We start from the raw sequence: 26603 nt of genomic DNA on the forward strand, positions 1-26603 counted from the left end.
TTAATTCTTTCTTCCTTTCTTCCCCCCCTCCCCCCCTCCCCCTCACACACACACACACACACGCACGCGCGCGGAAGCTAATGACCTAGCACACCAACTGTACAGTGTTCCAGGCCTCCTACCACTCATGGATATGGGATAAGACGACTTTGCAGTAGGAGTTCCTCTTTCTAGAGAAAAAGAAACAGAAGTACAAAACTGGTTTTCATTGTTCTTCCCAGAGCTAGTCCCTCTCCCGGGATTAGGGACCTCAGTGTGTCCCCAAAGGCCATGAACCATCGGTCTTGGGAACACCTGGTTTCCCCTCAGGCCTAACTGAATCCTAAACTAGAGGCAAGTGGTTCCAGGACTTCTGAGAGCACTGACGTATCCTCCAGGGGCCTGGGATGACACTAAGGGGATGACATGCTGGTGGTGACATGCCACTGAGCCAGGACGCTGGAGACACTGTACCTTTGCAGGTAAAACATTTGATGTGGAAATGTCTGGTCTGGACCCGGAGCACTTCGCCCTTGCACGGCTCCCCACATTTATGGCAGTGAATGACAGGCTTCTCTGATGGGTGGTGAGGGTCCTGCGGGTGGGCCACTGGAAGAAAAAGAAAAAGATCCAGGTGATGAAGGGGGCATTCCTACAAGTGTCCTCACAGTGAGCATAACATCCCCACCATTTGGTATCCAATGAGTGACAAGTCAAATCAATAAACACGGCACCCACCCTCTGCTACAACCACTGGGTCCACAAATAACTGACGGTGGTGGCTTGAACAGTCCATCACGGTGACATGAGGCTCATTCCTCTGTGGAGCCTGCTGTGCTGCCCCTTCCTCCCCAACTCCTCTAGCACAACGTAACTGGACCATTAAATGCAAACTCTTGTTTGGTTCAAAATTCTCTATCTTTGCAGCAAGTCTTTTCCTTGACTCAGCACATTTCAGCAGTTCACTGTAGACCGTGAGGTCCCTTGAACGTGGGGACCATTTCTTAGAGTTCATGCTTTTTCTCCCCAGTGATATGTCTCCTTTCTCCCGAAGCTCCTGAGGACGTAGCAAAATGCTCAGCCCAGCAAATGTTTTTATTTATGTATTAATTAGTACATGATGGACAGTTCTGCCACAGAGTATTTCCTGATCTTCATTCAGCACCTCATTTAGCCTGTTGGAGGGTTATAGGACCCTCCCATTATGCCCACAGTTCCTGACACACACAACTGTGGGCAATAATGAAAAAAGAAAACAAAACCCATTCAGATTCCTTCAAACCTCGGTTTCCTTTCCCATAAATTAAAGGGATCAGACCAGATGATCTCTAGGTCTTTTCAGACCCTAAAATCACATGGAGGGGCTTACAGGGATTACTCTCTCCATCTCCAGAGTGTGCTTTTCAGAGAACAGAAGTTGTTGTGACTGCCCTGTCCTGGGAACGGGATGCACAGCCTCTGCTTTGCAGAGCGCCATGGGAGAAGGCAACAAGGGGACACCTGTGGCTTTCAGCAAACCAGGTGTCTTAATTTCACTCAGTTTCTTCAACCAGTGTGTGCACATGGCCCTTGTTGCTATGAAATTCCTTTTCTGACTGAGGTCATTAGAACCCATGTGATATAAAAACACGTATCATGTAAGTACCTCCATGAGGGTTATGTGAGATAAGAAGAGGGAACCTAAAATTCATCCATCAACACAAGGAACATAGGTGATTTTTTTTTTCTTGTCTCATGATAAAACTGCATCGGGCAGGACAGTGGGGGACAGATCCTGCTGACACTCAATTTAGAAAGCACCTTAAAGCAAGGAGCTCTCTGTACATTGTAAGGACAATAGTTCACTGTTTCCCTCAGACCTCTGTAATGTTCTCATTTTTGCCTGGAAAAAAGTCTGAACAAGATAGTCCAATAATCCATTACTGGCTAACTTCTGAGGAACAAGGTTCCTCTTGTGAGACTTTGACTAAGAGCAGGTGTCGTTTCGGATTAAACACCTGATCCGCACTCTCTACACTGGATCCTGCGAATGTCCAGCCAAGGTACCAACCTTGCAATTCACCTGCATTTCCTTATCTACCTGAAGGGATCTCTCTTGAAAACCTGTATTTACAACAGAACTCGGTATTTTCTAAAGGAATCAAGGAGGGGCATGCTATAAAAATCTCTAAACAACCACTGACTTTGAAAGTGATGTGTATCAAGGCCAAAAATCTATTTACCTCAATATTTGCTTTAAGAGCTGATAGAGAACATGTGAGGATTTTTTTTTCTTTTTTTTAGGTTAACTCCTGCTTCTCAGGAAAGTAATATTTACCAGTGTGTGCTAATGCAGGCATGGTGCTAGAGCCTACACACCTTACTTCATTCCCTCCTCCCCACCCTTCTCTCTCAGCCAGGTGGGCCTTGTTGTTCCCAGAGATGCTGAGTAAGGGTGAGTGCAAAGACCTTTACCCAGGCTATTTCGACTCGGGTCTCTCAGGCTCCTCCCAGGGTATTTGTACAAATCAGGAAATCGTTATAAGTCAGACCATAATTTATTTAGCCAAATTCAAGTGCAGTTCTAACAGCAGCAACTAGGGCTTGGTTTATGCAGGGAACACTCACACTGGGTGCTGCAGGCATTCCCCAGCTGGGCCTGGCACCCAGGGGGCAGTTCTCAAGGTAACTATGTGGATCCCCAAATCAGAACCCCCAGTGCCAGTTAATATGGCTAGTATCAGAAAGACAAAAATAACAAATGCTGGTGAGGAGCTGGAGAAAGGGAGCTCTCATAGCAGTTGGTGGGAATGTAACGTACCCATATGGAAAACAATATAGAGATTCCACAAAAAATTAGAAATAGAACCTCCATACGTTCTACTGGGTATCTGTCCAAAAGAAATGAAATCATTGTGTTAAAGAAACATCTGACTCGAGTGCTCATTGCTGTACTATGCACAACAGTTAAACAGAATCAACCTAGGACAAAGAAAATGTGGAATATATACATAATGGAATATTAACATAAAAAGAATGTGATTTTGTCATTTGCAACAACGTAGATGGAATAGGAAGGCATTATGTTAAATGAAATAAGGCAGATACAGAAAGGAAAGTACCTCGTGTTCTCAAATATATGTGAAAGCTAAAAAAGTTGATCTCAAAGAAATAGACACCGGAGCAGTGGTTTCCACAGTATGGGGATGGTATGGGTGAGGGAGGGGTGGAGAGCAGATGGTTAGGACACAGAGGTGCAGCTGGGTATGAAGAATAACTGCTAATGTTCTATAGTACAGTAGAATAACTATGGCTGACTCTAACCAATTGAATATTTCAAATAGTTAGGAGAGAGTATTTTGAATGTCACCCAACACAAAGAAATGATATATGTCTGAGATTGTATATAGATCAGTTGCCCTGATTTGATCCTTACCCATTAGATAGGTATTAAGATAGCTCCCTGTGCCCCCCAAACATGTACAATTACTATGTGTCAATCCCAGTGGCTCGGGAGGCTGAGGAAGGAGGATTGAGAGTTCAAAGCCAGCCTCAGCAAAAGTGAAGTGCTAAGCAACTCAGTGAGACCCTGTTTCTAAATAAAATATGAAATAGGGCTGAGGATGGTGAGCGTCCCTGAGATCAATTCCTGGAAGGCCTCCCTCCCCCTTAAAAACATACAGTTAAAAAAATGCAGATTTTCCCCGGAGGATCTTCTTTTCTAGTAAACTACTCAGGAGGTTCTTACACATACTCCAGATTAAGAACTTCAGAATTCTTACATTTTCAGTAGGTCAGCTAGAGAAGGGTGAGAACAACAAAGAGTAGTAGTTCTCAAGACCCTCCTTTTCAGATGGATATGAGAATACATAGAGTGAATCCCTTAACCACGAGGAGGATGCATTTTGGGATAAGAAACACTGGTTTCTCTGAACACTGAATCGCCTACCCTGAGCAAGCCAGCCATGCTGAGTAATGATGAGCCAAGGAAAGTATCATTTCACTTCTTGGCTTTTCTCTATGTCTGAATAAAAAGGAGTCAGTGCAAATGCTGGCACGAGCTGCAAAGGTCAGAATGGGGATCAGCATCTGCATTTTGCAAGTGTTTCCCTTTGGAAATATATATTACACCGCAAAACCCTCCCTGCCCCCAAATGACTTTCACCTTCACCCAGAGAGGGGCAGACTGCTCAGTGTTCACTCGCCTGTCCTTCATCCAGCAGCCCAGGCGGGCACACAGCAGAACCCTCATTTGCAAAGAAATGAGATTTTCTTATTAGGGAATGACAGAATCCAAAAGACCAAAGAGAACCAGTGTATATTTTATCCCAACTCAAATCAGTGGAGACAAAAGAATCTCTTTTCCTTTTTAAGGATGAACAAAGAAGTTAACTGTCTTTGAAAATTTGGTAATTACCAAACGTGTGTTTGTGGATTTAATTCTATGATTTTGAAATATGCTGAGTTGGTTGCAACACAAATGTGACATTAATGCTGTATTCCTCTCATCTGCAACTGGCTCCATTGCTAATCTTTCTTTGATGGCTCCATCTTTCAGAGCCTGGGAGGGTCCCTGTTTATTCTACTCATGGGCAAATTAGGAGCAGAGTATTAAAAAGTGACCAGCAAGTTATTCTCAGAGATACACTTTGCCCTCAGACTTCCCAACCCTTCCCACCATACCAACTCCGTCAATGATTCACCCTGGAACTTGGGCTAAAGTCTTCCATTAGCTCACTAATTTTGTTGCCAAAATAAGAAGAGTAATGAAACCAAAAGTGAGGTTGAACACTTTCTGGATAATGAGGAAATACACAGGAAGAGCCACGAGTCTGTTTGCCTGAAAGGCTGAAGAGATTCTTCTACTACCTGCTGTCCAGTTTGGAGAGAAGCTGGCTATTTAGACCAAGCTGTCTACTCCAAGGTGGAAGAGTTTCATACTGTTTTTGTAGCCAAGCAGATTAGTCACATGGTTGAAACTCCTGTGCAGGACAGAAACCAAAGGTCCCTTTTTGATGCATTGATTTTAAAACATCTCAGGGAATGAGCCTGAAATTCAGGCCACAGAAGAAATTCCAGTAACCTTTGGCTTCCTCAAGCAGAGGCCATCACAGGCCTTAGAGGAAGGCCGAAAGGCAAAGCAGAGTCCTTCCTCAATTCCAGAACCAGCCTCGCCTTGGCCAAGCTCCATCCTTCTAGGGCATGGACCATAGAAACAGCACATCCAAGAAGTCACATCCTCCTTAGTGGTAAAGATCACAACCCTGAGGACCTGGCATGAGCCGTGCCTTGCTCCCAGTCGCCTGGAATGCTCAATCTCATGGAACCAAACTGCCCCTTCCAGTCCCCTTCTCCCTCCACAGCACCATGGCTCCCTTAACCAGCCTGTGAAGGGACACAGTGCTTCATGGCTTTCACGTCCACTGCTCACTGCACTCTCAAGAGCCCCGAGGGGTGGGAAGAAAAGGTACTGTCGACCCCCTTTTGACAACGGCAGGCTCAGAGACCAACCCACTCTCCCACGGTGACCCAGCCCAGGGAGCAGAGCTGGCAGTAAACCAAGGCAGTGACTCCGAATCCAGAGCCATCCTCCTAATCACCGCTCATCATGGACGCTCCGGCAGTCACCTCCCACTCTGCCCTCTCCCACCAAACCCCCACACCTTCCTCACCGCCCCCCCCACCACCACCCAGACTCTCAACCCCCTTCTCAATTGCCCAGAGCTTTCCCTCCTGCTGTGTCTCTTCCTCCAATGTAACCTGTGAGAAGTAGCCCGTGCAGGAGCGGGGACACAGCTCTTTGCTGCCACGAAAGAAGTGCCTGATGGGAAATCCGACAAACACCACCAAATACCACAGCCAGGTGACGGAGGCCAGTATGTGCAGAGCGAGCCACAGAGAGGGAACAGACCTCTGATATAAAGGGATGAAAGTGGGTGCTGTGCCTGTGGTCACAACCCCCCCAACCCCCAAAAAACCCATCATTCTAATGAGAAGAATCCCAAATTGAGATTCTATGAAATAATGACCAGCACCCTTCCAAACTGTCAAGATCATCAAGAACAAATAAGTCGAGACACTGTCTCAACCAAGAGGAGCCTAAGGAGACAGACTAGCAAATACAATGTGGGATCCTGGAACAGAGAAAGGACATGAGACAAAAACTAAGGAGAGCTGCTGGTTGCAGTGGTGCACACCTGAAATCCAACGGCTCGGGAGGCTGAGGCAGGAGGATCACGAGTTCAAAGCCAGCCTCAGCAACTTAGAGAGGCACTTAGCAACTCAGGGAGACCCTGTCTCTAAATAGAATATGAAAAAGGGCTGGGGGTGTGGCCCAGTGGTTAAGTTCTCCAAAGCTTTCACTACAGCTTAGAATGATTAATACTTCCTCTTCTCCACGTTCTTGTCAATCAACTCAAACTCAGACGCTGAGAAAGTAAAATGGACTTTATTTGGGGTCTCAGGAATTGCAATTAGGGAGATGCAGGTTCAGAGAACTCTCAATCATTGTTCTGGAGGAGGCAGGGAAAGTGGGCTTCTATGTGATTTATTACAAAGCAGTAAAAATTCTTCTTTTGGGAAACTTCTGTTGGAGTTAAGAACAGGTAATGTGAGGCACAGGACATGTGACCAATAGAAAAGAATGTATGTACTTAGCAAAGGTGTCCATAAAACAAGAGTCCAGTAATCGTTTCTGTGCATCTTAAGTGTCTGGACACGTCATCTGCCTACAGTCACAGGGTGAAAGTAACCGAAGCTCACACCACAGATAGTGGACAGAGTTGCACCCACATCCTGCTTCCTCCTGCCTCTCGACTCCATTTTGAAAAACTTAATGTTGCTTTTGACATAATTTTCCTCTGATTTGCACATTCTCTAGGTTTGAACAGCTGTACCATCATCCAGCACTTAATTTTCTCTAGTGTTTTTTTGTTTGTTTTGCTTTTGTTTCAATGCATCAATCCTGATCTCACCAAACTGCAAGCTCCCTGGTCAATTTCTCCAAATTTCTGAAAAGCTTTCGATTTCAAATATCAAATAAGCTGAGTCGTCATTTCTGTTCTTCTCTGTTCACTTTTTGGATTAGGGAAATAGGGTTACCACCCAATACCACTTCACAATAAGTAACTTGAGAACACAATTATAACACTGTAACAGGAGTCATTTATTGATCACTTACTATATTCCGGACACTGTGATAACTAATTGATACCCACGATCACAGATAGTCCTTACAACTGCCTTACAGAGGTACTTTTGCATTATTCCTGTTTTGCAAAGGAGAAACCAAGGCTAATAAGAGCTAACTACTTTTTCCCAGACCACACAGCTAAGAAATAGTTTGAATCCAGACACCATGCTTGGAAGCAGAGTGTTGGGGATTTCCACAGGAAGACCTTATTCAGGGCTAGAAGGAAACGGAGCTAGGATGGGGTAGACTTATCACACCGCTCACAGTGGTGAACACCCAGCTGTATCATCATCCAAAGGTAACACCTTTGCTATTAAGTAAGCAGATGGGAAATGGCACTTCAATATAAAAAGAAGGATTCCAGGCTGCAGCAATTTATGGGAAAGGAACACTTAGATGTAAGGACGGCTCAGCAAGGAAGGGCAGCCTGCCACTGGGAGGACCTTCCCTACAGCCTCCAGGCTGAGCAGCAGCCTGCCTGGCCCGGAAGCCTCCTCGGGTTGAGACTGCATTTGTAGTCATAAAATGGTGCTCTGCATTAGGTTGATTTTTGCTTAAAACAGGAATCCTATTCTCTTGGGAGTCTATGTTTCAGAGACTACCTCATTACCTAGAATATTTTCTCTGCTTCTACCTCCTGAATTCCCACTGAAACATAAGCACACATCCCAGAGATGAGCTCTCTCCCACCTCCCACTCCCTTTCTTTGTGCTAGAATGGCCTAGGAAGCAAAAACCTCAACAGTTTAAATAAATGCATAGGGTGCTTAATTTGCAGTTTACCCCAAAGTCCATCTCCTGCTGTGGCAAGTGGTAGTTACTCAAAGCTACACACATGGTTACCCCATCATTAATTGTCCCAAACGATCCTCCTCTTGAATTGGCCTCCACAGCCCCATTTTCTTATACCGTATGCGTCTGGTATTCAGGATTATTACTTGGCACCAACAGTCCCAGCGGGAGGGCTGTGTTCTAGCCTCTCTGTCTCCTGCAGCTTTTAACTTGGAAGATGTTCCTATTTTTGACTGGCAATGCACTCAGTCCTCATTATTCCTCCAAACATAAAAGACACTGTCAGCAGCCCCTCAAGCTGGGCTCCTGATGACAGAGACAGGCTGGGCTTACCTCCAGTTAATCTGATTCCTCCCGGGCAAGGAGGTGCTAAGATTACCTACAACTTCTACAGTCCTGCAACTTCTTCCTCCTAAGTCACCTGATGTCTTTGCTCTGATGTGCTCCACCTGCCTTCTAGTAGGCGGGTTAATCTCAGAAAGGGATTTTATATCAGTTTGGTGGCTTACCGTCCCCTCCCATAAGAGAGACTATTTACACACACCTCTGACTGCCATGACTCACGGGGACAACACCCTGGCCTGACATCTCTTGGCCTTTTTCTGACCATGTTAGTAATTTTACCTTGGAGTAAGTCATTCATTTAAAAATCCATCTCTTCTCCCCAACAGCCATCAAATGGGACCTTGGGCTGGCCCAGCCCTGCCCTTTCTGTCACATGCCTCAACCTTCCAAGACAGTGCTGAGAGCAGGCGCCTTATGTCCAGGTTGGCAGCAGAGCTGTGTGAGGTCATCTCCTCCTGGGAGCTTCTATGGCACCAGCCTGGCACACAGAGGCCTGTGTCAGCTGAGTTAGGAAAGACGGTCACTAACCTGTAGGAGCAGAAATGTCTGATGTAGGACAAAAACAAAACCCTTCTGGAATTTGATAGAAACTTTTCAAGTCACCCAGAGATCTCAAATTGTCCCTGCACAAGCAATTCCACTTAGAAATGGATCATATCAAACAGCCAGGCGGCAGCTATAGTCTGAATCCTGCGTGCAGAACACTACATCTTAATGGACTGTGACAGAGCCACATCCATCCTGATTCCGAGATGGAGAAGGATGTGGCCCCATATGACCCATTTATAGGAATACAAGTCAAGAGAAAGGGTCAGGAACTATCAGCATTGAGGCCAAGGATCCTGAGACAGGGCTTTGCTTTGGCATGGTATCACCACTGCCTTCTGTTCCCTAGTTCCAAATCCAGACATCTTAGAGGACTTCAAACACCAGAGAACCAGGATGTTGACAGAAGTGCCCCAAGGTGGTAAACAGCACAGAGGCTCCCAGCTGCCTTGGCCTTTTTCTCCTGGCTGCTTCTACTTACGTCCCTGGACACACTTGGAATCATCAACTAGTTAAAATATGGCATTTTAGACAAGCTATGGAAATGGTTAAGGTGTATAGCACTTTAGCACTTTTCTATCTATAAAAAGTGTTCCAAGACAGTAACTCCCCGGGTCCCATCCACTCCATTCTACCCATATTCAAATCGAGCTTCAGAGATGTTAAAGGATTTGCCTGTGAAGAGCCAACTGTGTGGCCAGTGACCTCACTTGGAAGCTCAAAGCTGGCCATGGCAGAGGTACTGACACCACGGAAATCATCACTCTTTACCAATCAGGGCTTTCCTCTTCCCACCCTCCAGGGAGTTGGCTGTGAAACATTTACCAGCCACCACTGTGCCCAAGGCCTCAGTGCTGGTAAACAGCAAAAGGAGACTTTTAATTCAGGTCCTTATAAATTTCAGAAACAAGCATTTGAGCCCTTTTTAAAAAGGTGTTTCTGCTCCTGCTCTGTGATCAACATATAGACCCACCTTCCCCTGGTCTCTCCAGCGCCTGCGCACCCACTGGGAGACAAAACCACAAGACCTGTGTTCACAGCTTCTGAACTGCAGAGTCAGACATGCGGCAGATTCTAAAGCTACTCTCTAGATACTTAGGCTCCCGACTCCTCCCAGACCTGAAGTTCAAGCCCATTCAAGCTTTCGCTATGATGTAACTTTCCCGGGTGTGACCTCTGCAGGAAAGGCAAACACACATGATCTACACCTGTCACCTAGCTAGCAACCTATTCATCCAGGTGACTGACAGCTTTAGTTCTGGTAGCTTGTTCGATTCTCTCATTAAAATTCAGAGATTCATCTGCTTGACTAGAAGGGAAGAGATCTCTCCTGAAGTTCAACAAAGACTTTACGAAGTCTCAAGCCAACCTTCAGGAGGGGGATAAAGGAAGCCCAACACGGGCTAGCGGGAGCAGGGGAGACAGTAAATAAACACCTCCATGAAAACTCTCAGTGGACCCTCAGCGTGAACAAATTCCGTCTCAGAGGGAGCCTGCTGTGCCATCTGTCGCGAGGCTGGTGGGAACTCTGGAGACAGACCAGCCCTGCCTCTGAGGACAGGGATCCCAGGGACGCGCACAGCGCACGCTGACCTGCACAGAGGGGAACCACTGAAGCTGCCCTGGGATGCTGCAAGCCCAGGATAGGCACCAGCAATGTGCTTGGGCTTCCAGAGAGAAAACCAGGCAGCTGGATGGTTCAGAGGGCTGGGGACAGTTTCACAGAAAAGGGAGTGGAATTTGACACTGCGGGTCAGGCAGAAGGGAGTGAGCCATGAGGGAAGGATGGTGCAGAGACATGAACAGCACAAGCAAAGGCCCAGGTGAGACAGCACAGGCACTTCTGGTCTCACCTTCTGGGTCAGGAGTGGCTTCATGAACAAGGACAAAGCCAGGGGAAAGTTGGAGCATTTCCCCCGTGATGTTCCTGCAGATCCCAGATCCTGCTGTCCAGAGCTTACGGTTTAGTAGGAGAGGTGGTCGGGAAGAGGGATGGAGAAAGACATGGAATGGATGGGGATGGATGAACACAATGTGAACTTGAGTAGCGCCAGTGTCACGTGCCCAAAGAACAGTGTTAAAACCAGGAGAGAAAAAAGAGAAAAAAGCTTCAAGATAGAAGTGCCCTTTCAGAGGAGCCCAGAGGAAGGGTAAGACTTAAGTGGGAAGGAAGGAAGAGGAAGACGTCTCAGACAATGAGCAAGGTGGGCTGGGCATGTTTGGGGAACATCTGGAAACCTGATTTGGCTGAAGCCCAGAGGAAGGGCCACAGGAATATAGGTGGGGAAGAGGTTGCCTCTGTGCGTGCCTGCAGGACAAGTTAAGGATTCAGACGTTAGGATCCTCATCTGTCCTGGTCTTGAGATGAGGGATGTAACCAGAGCATAGCCCGACCTGCTTCTAAGGATGTCTGTCAGCTCACATGGTAGTGGGTGGGGAGGGCTCGGCCTCTGGCCCGGAGTGGGTCACAGCACAGGTTCTGGTGCTTTGTCCCTCTTAGCTCCGTGACCTTAATTAAACAAGTTACTTGTCTTCTCTATCAATTTCCTCTTCTTAAAATGAAGATAAATCCTGGGAAGTGTTCTGCACTTTCCTGACAGGTGAGTGTCCAAACATGGAAGCCGCTGTGTTTCTGAAGTGATTCAGTGTGGGAAAATTGTGGATCATAGTTTAAGGTCTGTGACAGCTTTGTGTCAGTGTGACCAAAGTACCTGACTTGGACAACTTAGAGAGGGAAAGTTTATTTTGGCTCATGGTTTCAGAGTCTGAGTGGATGGTCAGCTGGGTCCACCACTCTGGACACAGGGAGGCAGAACACTGTGGCAGGGGGGCGTGGCCCAGAAAAGCTACTCAGTTCATGGTGGCCAAGAGTAAAGAGAGAGGGGAGAAGGGGACACAGAAAAGATGAACCCTTTAAGGGCACACCCCTAGTGACATACCTCCACCAGCCATGCCCCACCTAGTCCATTCAAACTCACACGGACTGTTTAGGTAATAGCTCTCACGATCCAATCAATTCACCCCCAGACATTCCTGTATTAACACAGACGCTTTTGAGGGACACCTCATATCCAAAAGGTCCTTTATCATGAATGTCCATGCATAATACCTCAAACTCAAGTACGTTGGATTTGTGGGCTCTGTTGCCTCTGGCTCTCAGCAGGGGACTTCTCTGCTGTGTAGCACTCAGGCACGTCCAGCTCTTCTACAGAATCTCACAGCCCTCAGGGTCACCATTTCAGTTTACTCATAGTGCTTGAAGCAGCAGGTTTGTTTTTTCACAGGTTTATTGAGACATAATTCAGGTTCCATACGACTCATCCATTACAGTGTGCAATTAATAGTTTTTAGTCTATTCACAGAATTGTGTGGTCATCACCATAATCTAATTTTAGTACATTTTCTTTACCCCCCGCCCCAAAAAAAACCTATTAGCAGCCACACCTCACTTCTCCCCCAGTTCAGTCCCAGGCAACCACTGGTCTACTTTTTTGTCTCTGTATAATTTAAACAAAGGAACAGATTTGATTAGTATCTGTTAGTGTCAGCTTCTTGACATTCGGATAGCAAGCAGAAAGAACAATTGCATATATCCTGATAGGAATCACCCAAACTTCTACCTGTCTCATGCCTCATTGATGCACAAAATCCTCTGCACTATGGGATTTTTTTTTTTTTTTTTTTGACCAATACATGCTCAACCCAACATCCTTACTTTTATTTCATCTCTGTTTCCCTCTTGGGAAAGAGCCCATAAAACATAAAAAATTTGAAAGTGATGCCATCAGACCCAGCTCATGTCTCATGTAGGAGTTTCCAGAAACCCAACTTTCCTAGAGGAATACCAACAGCAACGTCGGCACCAGAGACTCGCCAGAAGGTCAGAAACAGCAGGACATGCCTACCCGTAACTGACTACCCAGCCAAGTCAGGGGCTGGGAGGGGTTTAAGGTGCCGTTTTTTAAGAAAGCAAGGATTTGGTTTCTGGAACCAGTGTGCACTTTCGATGCATCTGTTCAGTCTTTTGCCACACAGTAACCAGAAGGAACCTTTAAGGACATAATTGAGCAGACTGCTCCACAGGTTAAGCCCTCCACCAAGCTCACAGCTGCACTACCAAGATGCCCCGCTGGCCCCGCCACCTCTCCAGCCTCCTCTCCCTTTCCAATCCACAGGCTCCCAAGCTCCAGATCTTGCAGCTTCAAGACCTCCACACATGCTCCTTTTCCACCCCAGGAGGCTCTTCCACAGCTACTAGCAAGGCTGCTCCTTCTTTGCCTTCTGGTCTCACCCTAAACCAGCTTCTGTGTCATGTCCTCCAAGAGCCTCCCCCTCCCACCTCAGTGAAGACACTGTCCCTGCTTCCCTGACACCTCCAGCTCATTTCCTTTCTTCATACTCATTGCATCCTAAACATTCTCTTTATTTTTTCACACTTCTATTTTATCCCCTATAAGGTCAGTGCCATTGAATTCCCAGGCTCCAGCACAGTTGCAGGCACCAGGTTCATGCATTAACCACTGCCCAGACTTTCTGACTCTTTTCCTTAGCAACAGCCTCTAGGTGGAACCAAAAGTTAAACAGCTTCAATTCACTGACAGCATCTATCAAGGAGGTAATCTGGATGATGTCAATACGAAAGATGAAAGATTTGTTGAAATCCCCGACTCAGGAAAAACAAGGGATGAGCAAACTGATGGGCCAGCCTCACACCAGCTCTGGCTAAGCTCTCTGAATAACAGCCACCCAAGAGAGCCCGATCTCCAGGCGGCCTGATCTGTGGGGAGGCGCTGGGGTGGCACAGAGCCTGGAAAAGCTGAACTACGTGGTTTCAGAGCAGGACGTGATGATGTAGAATAGCCAGCAGGGACTGTGCAGAGCAGACGGACGGCTTCCTCCAGGAAGACTCCACAGCACCTGGCTCAGCCGCAAACACTTTAACACAACTGTTCTCAAGGCCAACATGTTCCTACATCAGATCATCACTGGACACCTCACCTCACACACAAAGATGGACCAGAGTCATCAGTCTGCTTGTCCAAGGGATGTGGGCATCAAGAACTCAACAGGTAAAGTTCCTTCGCAAGGCCCAATCACCGAACAGTAGAAATACTGACCCCAGGAAGTCACTTATGTGGTCCTGGAGTTAAGCCTTGCTCTGCCTGAGGCAAACTACAGACAGAGTGGACATGGGTGGTCCTGCTTGGTTCCTGGACTCACCTGTCCCAGTCTCCTCACTTTCCTGGGCCCTGAAACTTCTCTGATTACTAAACTCCACAACATGGACACAGGAACCTGACCTTGCCTGGTCAAGAGGAATACCAGTAGTAATGGTAACGACATAAAACTGTCCCCAGGCTCTTGCTAGGTGCCAGTGCTGTTTGAAGCACTTTACGTGGATTCAAGGAGTTAATTCTCACAATAACCCTATCAGATTGGAACCACTGTTGTCCCTACTCCCTGATGAGAAAACTGAGGCAGTGGAGGTTAGGTGATTTGCTCAAGGTCACACAATTAGTAAACAGAGGTGGCATCTGAACCCAGGCAGCCGAGCTGCAGAGCTCCCATTTACGAACACAACTTATTTTCAAGAAGACCCATAAAATATCATAGGCTTAGGGGACAATTTTTCAAAGCTATCCAAACAAATGAATGACAACTGTCACTGGCACATAAGGACGGACTTCCCAGGTTCAGGCTGCGAAAACATTAAGCTCAAGTCCATTTAACCTAGGAATAAACTTATTTCTCCTCACCACCTTTATCTTAGTCCTATTTATCTACAAAGGTCCTTGGGCCATTCCTCTGGTTCTGGGACATTCATCCTATCCTGCTACTTAAACTCCACAGACCAACTGACTACATTAGCATTTATTGAGCACCTGCTGCAAGGCAGGTGCCAACTGTGACGACTTCACACACATTAGCTCATTTAAATCAACCTTCACAATAAAGACGTGGGGTGAATAGTATGGTTTTCCCCCTTGGATTTTCATCAGTTTTAAGAACCAAATAGGCTATGCACATAAAAAGCAAATGTGTTTATAATGCACAACAGCAACTGCTGCCCCACCCCTCCCAAATCCCACAGGTAAACATACTCAACTCTTAAAAAGAGTTTTTCCAGCCTTCATCACTACTTTCTTTTTTAAAAATTTTATTTAGTTGTAGATGGACACAACAGCTTTTATTTCAGTTATCCTTCTCTATGTGGTGCTGAGGATCGGACCTAGTGCCTCACATGCCAGGCAAGCGCTCTACCACTGAGCTACAAACCACAGCCCCTTCAACATAACTTTCTTAACACTCTGCTCACACCTACCCTGCCATCTCCTAGTAACACCCTCCTCCTGTAGATAAGGATTTAGCTCTCACCAATTTGGCTATGTTGTGAATTTTACTTAAATCTGTTTATACTTTGAGAATGCAAGTATTGTTCTACTAGACTATAGTATACCCTGTGAACAGGATTTCCCCTCCTTACACAATTTTTTTTTTTTTTGGTCCTCTTAGATTTAATCACATCCTTTTCTCCCATTTTCCCAGTTCTTGATGAGCACTCCCTCAGGTTATGTATCGATTTTTGTTCTGATCTACCAGCAATTCTTTCCAATGCTCAAACTTACCAGATCACTTATCGTAACTCCCCACCTGGAGAAAAGAGTAAGTGTTCTCAGTGTTGTTTTACTGGAGAAACATCAGGCTGTTAGAAAGCACTGGGAAAACTCCTCTACACGGAAAGTAGGGGAGTGGAAACTGGGAAACTGGTGCTCCTAAGGAAGGAGTCAGTGTGTGATGTGCGCTGAGGTTAGACCTTATGCCACAGACCCTAGACCTGGAAGCAGATGTGGCTTAGGGGTGGTTTCCTTTGGATTTTTTGCCAAATGTCAATAAAATATCACTTTACTCTGAATTTAGCAGTTGGATCAGTTCTTAAATGTATCAAGAAGCCCAACAGGGTCTGGGGATATAGCTCAGTTGGTAGAGTGCTTGCCTTGCACACATAAGGCCCTGGGTTCATTCCCCAGCACCACGAAAAACAAGAAGAAGAAGCCCAAACAGATGACATCAAATTCTGGGCAACTTCTGTTTAGGATGGAGTGATAAATAAAAGAGTCAGAAATTGTCTTCTTATTGCAAGTAAAGAAACCCAACTCAACAGAAATGTACTCATCAGCACTGTACCAAGATGGAAGCATGGCTGCCCAGGGAAGTCCCGTTTTCATCCCATAAGAATTTAGTCTAGACGTCCTAATTGAATGGGTTTCCAACTTTTGAATCTTTACCCATTAGAACATAAACTCAGTTTAATGGGTCATAGCCAGAATATTTAAAAAACAAAAGAGAATATAGCAGAGAGTAAAGGTAGGATTGCTTCATGTGACTTTTAGCTACTTATAGGCATGTGTGCCTGAGTCCTGGGTCTCTCTGAGTGGGAATGTATTTCTTTCTGTGGGTGGGTTTGGTGGCACTGGCTAAGGAAGCCCCCGACCATAACCTGGAGGCCCTTCGATGGAGTTCTGCCAACAGGCTAGTCTTGCTTGGCCCATAAATAATTTTTCATTTTTATTTTTGCTTCATTTTTTTGAATTCCACACCGTAATTTTATAAAGAGAAAGTTGGATTATTTGCCAACATTTAAACACCTGGAGATTTTACATTAAAATCCCCATTTCTAGCTGTCCTTGGAAACTGGAAGGTCTAACCTTGGCATATCACTCTCCTGGACCTAGATGAGTGACACACTGGACCTAGATGACACACTGATTCCTGACTTAGGAGCACCAGTTTCCCAGTTTCCACTCATTTAGGTCACATGCCTGGTCCTTGGAGACATTTTTATGTATGACCTCAGTTCATTCAGTGTGGCCCACAGGTGCCCCAGGTACCCTCCCTCACCTTCACCCTACTGTGTGGCCAACACGGCCTCTGCCAAACTGAGCTGGCTGTCCCCAGTTCCAAGATGCCCTTTGCTGCTTCTGCTTCACCAATTTAAACACCTTTATCTCAGTCCCCCTTTATCCGCACTTGTACTCCTGAACATCCTTCAAAGCCCAATCAGCCATGACTGCCCAGAAGAATGAATGGCTCTCTGCCCTGGGATCTCTATTACTTTAATAGTTCTTTATTTGAATGCATTTCACACCGTATCATAATTATTTATTATTATTATTGTTATATTATTTATAATTATTGCTAGAATGTGAGTGCTTTCAAGTCAAGAACTGTATTTAACTTGTTTCAATGTCTAGATGGCTTATCTTACACTAGGTTTTGAAGAAACATTTCCTAAATTGGCATAAATATCTCCCTCACCTGTATATCATTCATTCATCTATTAGTTCATTCACTATTCAATGAACGATGACTATGGACAGACACTGCGCTGTGGATACAAGTTGAATCCACCACCATCCCTGACCTCAAGAAGCTTCCAGAACCTCAAGGCCAATCTTAAATGCCCCCTTTTCCACAAAGCCTTTTCTGATTCTCTTGGGATAATGATTCTTCCTTCCTTTGAAGCTGCACAGAACATTGTTCGCATCCCTCTTTATTGCCTTCTAATCTCATTCTCAATCTATACCCCTCCAACACTAACTCTACATGAAAAAACGCCTTGTAGAAAGCATAAAACACCTTGTAGAAAGCATAAAACTGTGATGTGGTCAAGGCACTACTGGGAATCCACTGCTGTGGCTCATTGCTATGTCCAGGCTGGGACCTTCACATGGGGGGAGTGGTAGGGTGTTTCAGGTACAGGGAACAGAGGGTTCATGAGGCTTCAGTCTAGCAGATGCCAATCCCACTGGCCACCCCCACACTCTGCTCCTCCATGGCTGTTCAGAAGGGGCCCGTGAGTGGCACATAGACAGCAGTCCAGTTGATACCTGTTTAGCACACATGCCACTGAGGGGACCCTCCCTGGACCTGGTCATTTTTATGGGGGTTACTCATTCCTCTCTCCCATTTCCTGTCAGACACCAGAATAACCTTGCTGCCTTTTCGGACCATTGCCTGTTCTTGTTTTTCTTAAACTTCTCCCTTCACACAGTGTTTCGAATGGTGAACAATAATAGAAAGAAACAAAAGAAAAACATAGGCTAGTAGAACACAGAATGATGCGGTAGTGAATGAAACACTCCACATTTCATAGTATATTTTAGCTCTTCAAAGACTAAACAGGGAGGAGAAGCCTTTGTGAGCCAACACAGCAAATGAATTATCTCTTACCTGAGAACTCCAAAGAGCTCCGCAAACCCCAGAAACATGCTCACCCAAGACTTCAAGAACTGTGAATGGTGCCCAGAGAACAGCACACCTGTACCTTCACTCTAAACCAGTGTCAGCTTCCTTTAGCCTCCCAGAGCCCCAGCTCGCCCCAGGAGAACTTCCTCCCACCCTGTGCACACCCAGTATCTCCTACTGACAGCAGTTCCTTGGCCACAAGGACGTCACAGAAGGTCTGAGTCATTATGAAATACAGCTTCCTTCTGTACTGCAGGAGGGTCAGGTGAAAATGATGCTCTTTACCTTCTCCGTCATCCGTGATCGTGAGCAAGATAAAATTTTCAAAAGGAAATGAAGCTACTTATATAAAATTCTGACCCTTCCACCCATCTTCAGGGCTGATAATTTTACCCACAGAACTCATGGATCATTTAGACAGTGTCCAAGTGTGGTTCCTGAGCAGGAACATCAACATCACCTGAGAATTATTAGAAGTGCAAAATCTCAGGCACTTTCTCAGACCTGCTGAATCAGAAACTCTGGGGGCAAGACCCATGAGTGGCACATAGACAAGCCTCCAGGAGGTGCTGATGCCTGCTAAAGTTGGAGAACCACTGGTCTAGAGAGTGATTTCTCTGGAATTATTAAAAATGCCAGCATCTTCCTGTTAAATCGAAGTTTGAACTGTTGATTGCAATGAGACCAGAAAGGCAACTCAGTGCCCCCCCCCCGGAGCACCCTGGACCATAACAGCATTAATCATGTCAGTCTGAGCACAAATATAATGTCTCAGAGAAAAGAGGTCATGCATAACAAATACTCGATTTCCCCACTGTTAACAAAATTTGCCCTTGAATACACAGCTCCTGCCAATTTGGGATAAACATACCTCTCAGTGTGAGTCACCCTCAGCCTAGCACACAATGAAACAGGAAGCTGGGCTGGTTTCAGCTGTGGTTTGCCCAGATCAGGCTCAACCACAATGGGAAGAAATCCCTGCACCACCCACTGATCACTGCACCTTCTGAAAAGTTCTCTGGCTCTTTAATGCTGGCTCAGGGAAACACTCAGCATTTTGACTTTGGCACAGGAGAAGCCAACAGTAATAGGCTCCTCCTTCTTGCCCCACACAGGGCTGTGAATATGATGATTCAGAAGAGCCACTTCTCAAAGAGAATCAGGTGCCAAGATTCTTCTCCGGTAGGGTGAGGCTCCCACAGCAGGGCTTTTCTGCAGGAATCTGGAAAATCCAATTTTTGCTTTTCCTTAAAGAGGGCTGCGGTGATGCATTAGAGGTTGTTCATCCTTCCTGGTCACTTAACCAGGTAATGGGAAAGGCAAGGGGTAGGGCCACCTCTTAGAGTCCAGGAGCCGCTAATAATAGGGAGGGCCCCTCCCGCTCCTGTGCCCACTGTCCATGTACTCTTGACTTCATCCAAAATGGCTCTCAAGAGCTTTGGATCAATCCAAATCCTTCTCTCCAATTTATTTACACATTTAGCCCTATGTCTAATTGTGACAATGACATATTTTTTCTTTCTGGATTAATAATATCTTTTAGACCTCAGTGAATAGGCGGCAGAAGGCAGGGGATTTGTCATGCCTCTTTTTTTTTTTTTTCCTTCTAATGCAGTTTTTTCCCTTAGCCTTGGGAATCTCATCATTCAGACAGCCCTTCTGGAAAGAGGGTAAGAAAAGACATACTTCCTCCTAAAAGCAGTGCTTTCATTTATAAAATGAGAAAAAGATAATTCATGCCTGAATGTTCTTTCTCTCTCAAGTGGAGTAAGACAAAGCTGGAGCCTTCTTCCCCCACAAGTGAGCTGTGTGAACGGGTCACCAAACAGACAACTGAGGGAGAAATGTGTAGCCTGTAGTGTCTCCTGCAACTTCACTGCAGACCTTGTTTAGAAATGTCCTTGTCCCTAGTGTCTCCTTAAAATGCGTGGAGCTTTTCAAGTTCAGGCAAAGATGAAGAACCTAGACAAATCCAAGAGCAGGGTCAGGTAGGACACTGGACATCAGCCTGGGAAGCTTTAGACATTCAACCCAAACTGGGAGCAGCTAGCAAGTGGGGGCCTGGAAGATGACTCTCTGGTCACCATACACACGAGGACTCTTCCCACCACAATGAAAGGCCTACTGTCCTCAGTCTTCCCCGGGTGGAACAGAGTTGAGTTTCAATTCCATTAGACAGTGTGTGTGCACCAGGTGGGTAGTGTCTGTGTGGTGTGCATGCTGGGAGAAGTGGGATCAAAGCGGTGGCAGCTACATTAGAGGTAGCAACACTTGGCAGCTGTAAAGGTTGCTTTACAAGACTACATATGAAGTCCACAGTGCTGGAGAGAAACTGCGCACACCTGCTCCGGTTGCACAGGTGAGGATGGTTTAATGTCTCTGTTTACTTAGGTGCACAGAGTCACTCTAGAAGAATTCACAGAGGGATAGGCCTTTGGGGAACTATATGAGGAAGCAGAACTTGAGTTAGGTCATTGATAATGCAGAAGAGAAGGATACACATATTTCTCATGTAGGGAGAGTGGGAAAAACAATAAGTCCAAGGTTGCAGGGGACAATACCCTCTCCCCCTGATGATTCAAACAGCAAAATTTTTGGTGTGTTATAAGTACAACGAGCACAGGTTTGAGATAGGTAGAAAATTCTTCTGCCTTCTAGCTATATGGTCTCACAAGTTTCCTGACTCCCATGAGCCCCTCCTCCTAGCGGGGTGGGGGGGGGGGCACCACTGACCCTGATGAGCTAAAAGCCTGGAGACAGCATATGCAAAGCTCTCAAGCCCAAAGCCTGCCATCTGGGATGTGTCCCATCACCGACAGATTTAATAATAACATTAAGAATTAAAATAAAACAAGATGGGCTTAGAAGGATATTTGCCCAGATGGGGCTGGGGAAGAGGTATTTTGAGGACTGGGGAGCACCCTGCGCAGCCAGCAGGGAGGCCTGGATTTCATCTTGTCGTTGATTTAGGTTTTTCAGCTGGAAAATGATAGGATGATTCGGCGTCCTAAGAGGATTACTTTGGTGCCAGTGTGTAGGTCACGTTTGAGACACAGCACACCAGTGTTCTGGAGCTGCCAAGAGTAAGGTGCAGTGGCCTTCAGATGTGGCAGGAAGGGGATGCCGGACACAGCTGCTTGTGCCCAGTAGGGTGTGGTGTTGGCTTCTCCAGGGAAGCCAACATCTGAAGTACTACTAGGCTCCCAGAGGAGAGCAAGTTCTGCTCCTAACATTCCCTTCAGTGGTGGGGAGTGTTTATACCAACTGTTGAAGAAATCTCAAGGTCCTGCCAAGAGGTTTAAAGTGGACGGCTCATTTCTGATGACCCTGGTCTCTAATCCCCAACACTGCTTCAAGGTTTATAAAGCTGAATCCCCGCTCCTCTCCCCCTTCCCACCCCCATCCCCCACTTTGCCCCACCTGCCCAATGCTTCTCAAGCCTTACCACCTATCATATGTCTGAGTATATCAGGTGGAACTGCATCCCTCCCCCCAAACCCCAACACCTCAGAATGTGGCCTTACCTGGACACATGATCTCTACAGAGGAATCAAGTTAAAACGAGGTCATTAGGGTGGTCCTAATCCACTGACTGGTGCCCACTTGACACGGGGGGCAAAGGCCATGTGGGCTGGAAGGCAGAGATGAGGTGATGTTTCCACAAGCCACGGTCCACCAAAGGGGGCCAGCGCACCACCAGAAGCCACGGGGATGCACGGGACAGAGACAGATTCTTCCCCAGGACTCAGAAGGAACAAACGGGGCAAACACCTCGATTTCAAACTTACAGCTTCCAGAACAGAGACAATGAATTTCTATTGTTTAAACCTTCTAGTTGGTGGTATTTGGTCAGGAAGCCCAAGCAAGCCCATCCGACCTCTCGAACACTCTCATTCCATACATCAAACTGCTTCATGTCCCCCACTGATTGTAACACTCTGGCTTCTCTTAAATCTATTGTTTTCTTTTCATTCCAATGGATCCCATGTCTAAATGTCCCCAATCTTTAGAAGCCTAGTTTCAGAGCCGCCTGCTCCAGGAAGCCTTTCCTGGTCAGCATACTTGGGAGATGCATCTCCCACGTCTGACCTCCTGGACCCTCTTCTCAACATCACTTCCTGGGAGTCGTTTCTGAGCCTCGTTGGCTTTCTCCAATAGATGGTAATGTCCCGAGAACAGAACTGTGTCTTCTAACTCCACGAGACCTTCCTGAGGACCCAGCACCTTGTCCACACTAGAAAGAGTCTGCAGGAGACAGTGATGAAGAGGGGCTTCCTGGGGGAAGATCTTAAAGGAAAGTGAGGAGACTGAGCCAGGACATCTCTGTAACGTATCTGCTCTGATGAACAAGATTATTCCCTTTCCAGGAACTGAAATACGCTGGGAAAGGAGGCACACTGGTGCTCCTCTATATCTGAGACACCCATTTCTGCCAAAAGCTAACTGGCCCCAACAAGCTGCGGTGGGTTGGTCGGCTTCTTGTCCAAACATTTCACATCTCCTACTCTGTGCTCAAGAGAATCCATCTGACTACACCTTGAAGAGGACTGTGTCCAGATGTCCTAGAGCCCCTATTCTCTATCACAGTGGTTCTCAACCAAGGCAGCACTGTCCCCTGAGGGGCATTTAGAAATGTCTGAAGACATTTTCCGTTGTCATGAGTAAAAAGTGAGTGCCACCTTCCCGGTATCTCGCGGGGGAGGGCCAGGAATGCCACTAAAACATCTCACAACACACAGGGCAGAGTTACAAAGAAGGATCTGTCAAAATATCAATGGTGCCCATGTTGAGAAGACCTGCTCCAGAGAAACTGTTTGCCTCGTGGGTGTGTGTATGTGTCCCACACACTCAAAAGGCAAGTGGAGAGCGGACATCCCTCCCTTGAAGGACTGGAATGAATTTCTACCCTAAAAGCAAGTTGGGCCAGCCAAGGGTAGCAGAAAACTTCCTNGGGGGGGGGGGGGGGGGGGGGGGGGGGGGGGGGGGGGGGGGGGGGGGGGGGGGGGGGGGGGGGGGGGGGGGGGGGGGGGGGGGGGGGGGGGGGGGGGGGGGGGGGGGGGGGGGGGGGGGGGGGGGGGGGGGGGGGGGGGGGGGGGGGGGGGGGGGGGGGGGGGGGGGGGGGGGGGGGGGGGGGGGGGGGGGGGGGGGGGGGGGGGGGGGGGGGGGGGGGGGGGGGGGGGGGGGGGGGGGGGGGGGGGGGGGGGGGGGGGGGGGGGGGGGGGGGGGGGGGGGGGGGGGGGGGGGGGGGGGGGGGGGGGGAGGAGATGCCCAAATGTGAAGCTCTATTTATCTCACTGTGTCTCTCTTGCCTTTGAATTCTTATCATTTTATACCATTTCCAAACCATAGGCATTCTTTATTATTCAAATCAGATGAGTGTTTATATAACTATCTCCAGTATTTGCTTACTCTTGTTTTCTCTAACCAAAAATAGATAAATAAATAAACAGACCCAGTAACTTCCTTTTGAAGTCTCAAAACTGCACTAGGAGACACACCAGCTAGACGATTACCGCTTCTAAATGAGAGCGGCGCCTCTGGGGTGCAGGTTGACGAGTGTGTGTTCAGGAAGACAGATATTGACCGATAAACCCACAAAAGCCTCTCCTGCTTCTTCGTTGGGGAATACAGCAAGGGCAAGGTGCCCTTGAACACATCAGAGAAATAACCACTTCGTCAAGATTCTGGGATCAATAAGTGTCTGCAACTGGAAGGGAGAGGGAGACTGATCAGGAGAACCAAAGATCATGAGGGTCAAAGAATGTCAGAGGACACTCCATGCCAGCTGAGGTGGGATAGGGAGGAGGAGGGAGGTGTGTGTAGCCGCAGGAGGGGAGGGGGAAGGGAAGGGGTTAGTGTGCTTTGCTTCCAGCCCCTGTCACCCCCAAATGTGAGATTTTAGAGAGAAAACAATGGCAGAAATCAACGTGAGCGCCAAGTGGTGAGCACAACTGAAGTCGGAAGGCTTCCCCGCTGCTAAGGCAGATGCGACCCTGACCTGAGTCTGTGCCAGGGCAAGTCCTGTCAGCTCCAGCAGGAAGAAAGGAACTTGGGAGCAAGAAGAAATGCAGAGGACTGGAAAAGTCCCCAGATCAAGAAGCCACAGGTACTGTCCCAGCTCTGACAGCAGTCCAACCTGTGTCTGCTGTTGGAGAATCTACCACAGGGCAGAAACCAAGCTGTACAGGACAGAGGAAGATGGAGTTAGGGCAGCTGCCTCCTGAGAGACTCACTGTGTAGTAATAGAAACCATGTATGGGACATACAGGATGAGTATGGTCCAACTACCTGCTGTGTGACCTTGAGCAATTCACTCACCTTTTCTGATCCCCAGTTTCCTCATCTCTAGGATGAATGCTGCGCTACACACTCCCCTGTGCCCTTCTCACATCACAGGCTACAATCAAGTTCCCTTCTTTCCATGGAAGCTCTGGTGTCACTGCCAAAAAAACCCTGCCTTTCTCTGCTGTTGGCTGAGGTAGGTGTAATCAGAAAGCTGGGAGGCCTCAAAATAAAAAAGGAACAGTCTTTAATCAGTGGCTAAAGGTTAAGATAATGCTAGTATGTGACCTCTCAATGGCCTTTCCAAAGTGTTCCAGTTAGAAAGTGGCTGCTGCCTTGTAAAGTAAGGGTAAACCCAGGCAGCCTAAGCTCTGGACTGAGGAGGAGTTGCTATGTGGTCTCCTGGTGTACAATGCATGCCACGTTTGGCAGGTCTGGGGCTGCCCTGCACCCCACAGGAATAGACTGAGAAGTGGCTTTTATTGTTCATTCTCCCATCACTCATAAATTACTTGCACTAGGATGCATCAGAGGTTGGGGCCATGTTATTCTAGGTGGGTGGGAGGTACAAATGAAGAGATCCAACCTTCAGTAAATGTCACAACTGTATTTGGCACTGAGAGATCCAGGAAGCACCCCAGCAAGGGATGAGACATTATCAGAAGCACCTGTATTTGCACCAAATCATTTCACTCAACTACTGTTTATGCAGTGAAAGACCAAAGCTAAAGCAGGTCAGCACTGAAGACCTCGGGCGCAGAACAAATAGCAGAACCACGGGTCTGTCCTGACGTGCAGCCCTGACACTGACAAGCTGTCATGAGGCTATTTCTCAACCCATCCATTAGTGTAATAAATCCAAATTGCATTTCCAGCAAAAAGGATCAACTTGAGTTCAGCATTTTCATCTCGAATGTACTCCCTGTAGTAGCTTTAAGAGAAAGCAGATATAGATAAGTTGTTGAAATGGTCCAAGACATCCCCAGAAAGGCAGATGTCTGTGTGAGTGGTGGAAAGTATATCCCACAGTAAGAAGATGTGACCATAAATCTAAGCTTACCAGAGAGCAAGATTAAGGGTTGACCATTTACATTATAAGACCATTGGTGAAGGTCTCTAAAGAATTGTTAAGAGAAAAAAATGAAGTCACAGAAAAATGGTGATAGAATGATCCCATTTTTTAATACTTCTCTCATAGTATATCTAATTTCAGTCTAGAAAGATCTGGAAAGACATACACTAACCGTTAACAACTGAGGTTGACTGAGTAGGAAGGAAGAGCTTTCTTTTCTTCCTATTTCTACATTTCACTTTCTTAACTGAAGATGAATTTATATATTACTTGAATAATTAAAAACAAACTCTCGCTGTCTTCTTTTGCAAACTAGAATTCAAGTCTGAGAGATTTGACTTAATTTCAGGGCCACGCCCAATGCATGCATGAAGGACACCTGTGCAGGGCACACCCACCCGGCCTTTTCACATTCTGCTTTATAATGTGATTCCGTTACCTTTGCCATGGACAGCGTCTTTGAAGAAAGCATTTGGAGGAGTGATGAAATGATAGGCTATAAATACAGCACACCTGAAACCTTCCACACAACAACCCTGCTTCTCCTTCCAGCCTCTAGCGAGGCTTGGGCTGGTCCCAACACAGCCCGAGGCTGTAGGAAGGACCCTTCCTTCCATCACATCTCTGAACCCACTGATTGGGGGAAGGGAGGTAAAGGAGGAAGAAGAGAATGAAGGTAGGATGAGGACAGTCTCATACACAACCAAAGATTAAAATGCGATAACAATCAAATGAGATGCACACCCTCAGGAGCTCAGTTGTGCAAACACTCCAGAAATAAGATGAGGTTCAGACGCTGTAGCTAAATTAAAGGTTCTGAATGAAGTCCCGGTTCGATGGAATCCCGGACTCCACAGTACAGAGAGTCTCCCACCCAGAACATGTCTGCCCGGCTTCCGATTGATCCTTGCGGGTTAGGTGGCCAAGCCCCGCAGTGCCACTCCAACTTCTACAACCGCGCGCCCTGATCGATATTTATAATTACCTTTCTCCTTCACCATGGCAACCGGGTCCTTGGCGGAGCGGGCCAAAGGCAGCAGGAATGAACTCTGGGCGTGGAAGCGCCTAGGCAGACAGATCCGTGCTGCAGAGACTGAGGGGAGACGCCCCCGACATCCACTCGCGAAGTCCGAGGACGCGGCTGCCGTCTACGATCCCGCCCCCAGCGCGG

General features: G+C 47.0%; 1 protein-coding gene across 13 annotated transcripts in view; it reads right to left on the reverse strand.

The window, feature by feature from the left end:
- Positions 1 to 26603, reverse strand: part of Ablim1 (actin binding LIM protein 1) — a 272608-nt gene that overhangs the window by 137430 nt on the left and 108575 nt on the right. For 11 of the 13 annotated variants that reach the window (XM_048807388.1, XM_048807383.1, XM_048807393.1 and 8 more), the window contains exon 2: positions 454 to 588. In XM_048807388.1, the coding sequence (XP_048663345.1) occupies positions 454 to 588 (135 nt within the window). Of the gene's footprint in view, positions 1 to 453; positions 589 to 26417; positions 26597 to 26603 lie in introns of those variants that run through there. The other 2 variants (XM_048807386.1, XM_048807392.1) reach the window with 2 other exon arrangements.

The sequence above is a fragment of the Marmota marmota genome, unplaced genomic scaffold (genome assembly GCF_001458135.2).
Source record: "Marmota marmota marmota unplaced genomic scaffold, marMar, whole genome shotgun sequence".
Classification (NCBI taxonomy): Eukaryota; Metazoa; Chordata; class Mammalia; order Rodentia; family Sciuridae; genus Marmota; species Marmota marmota.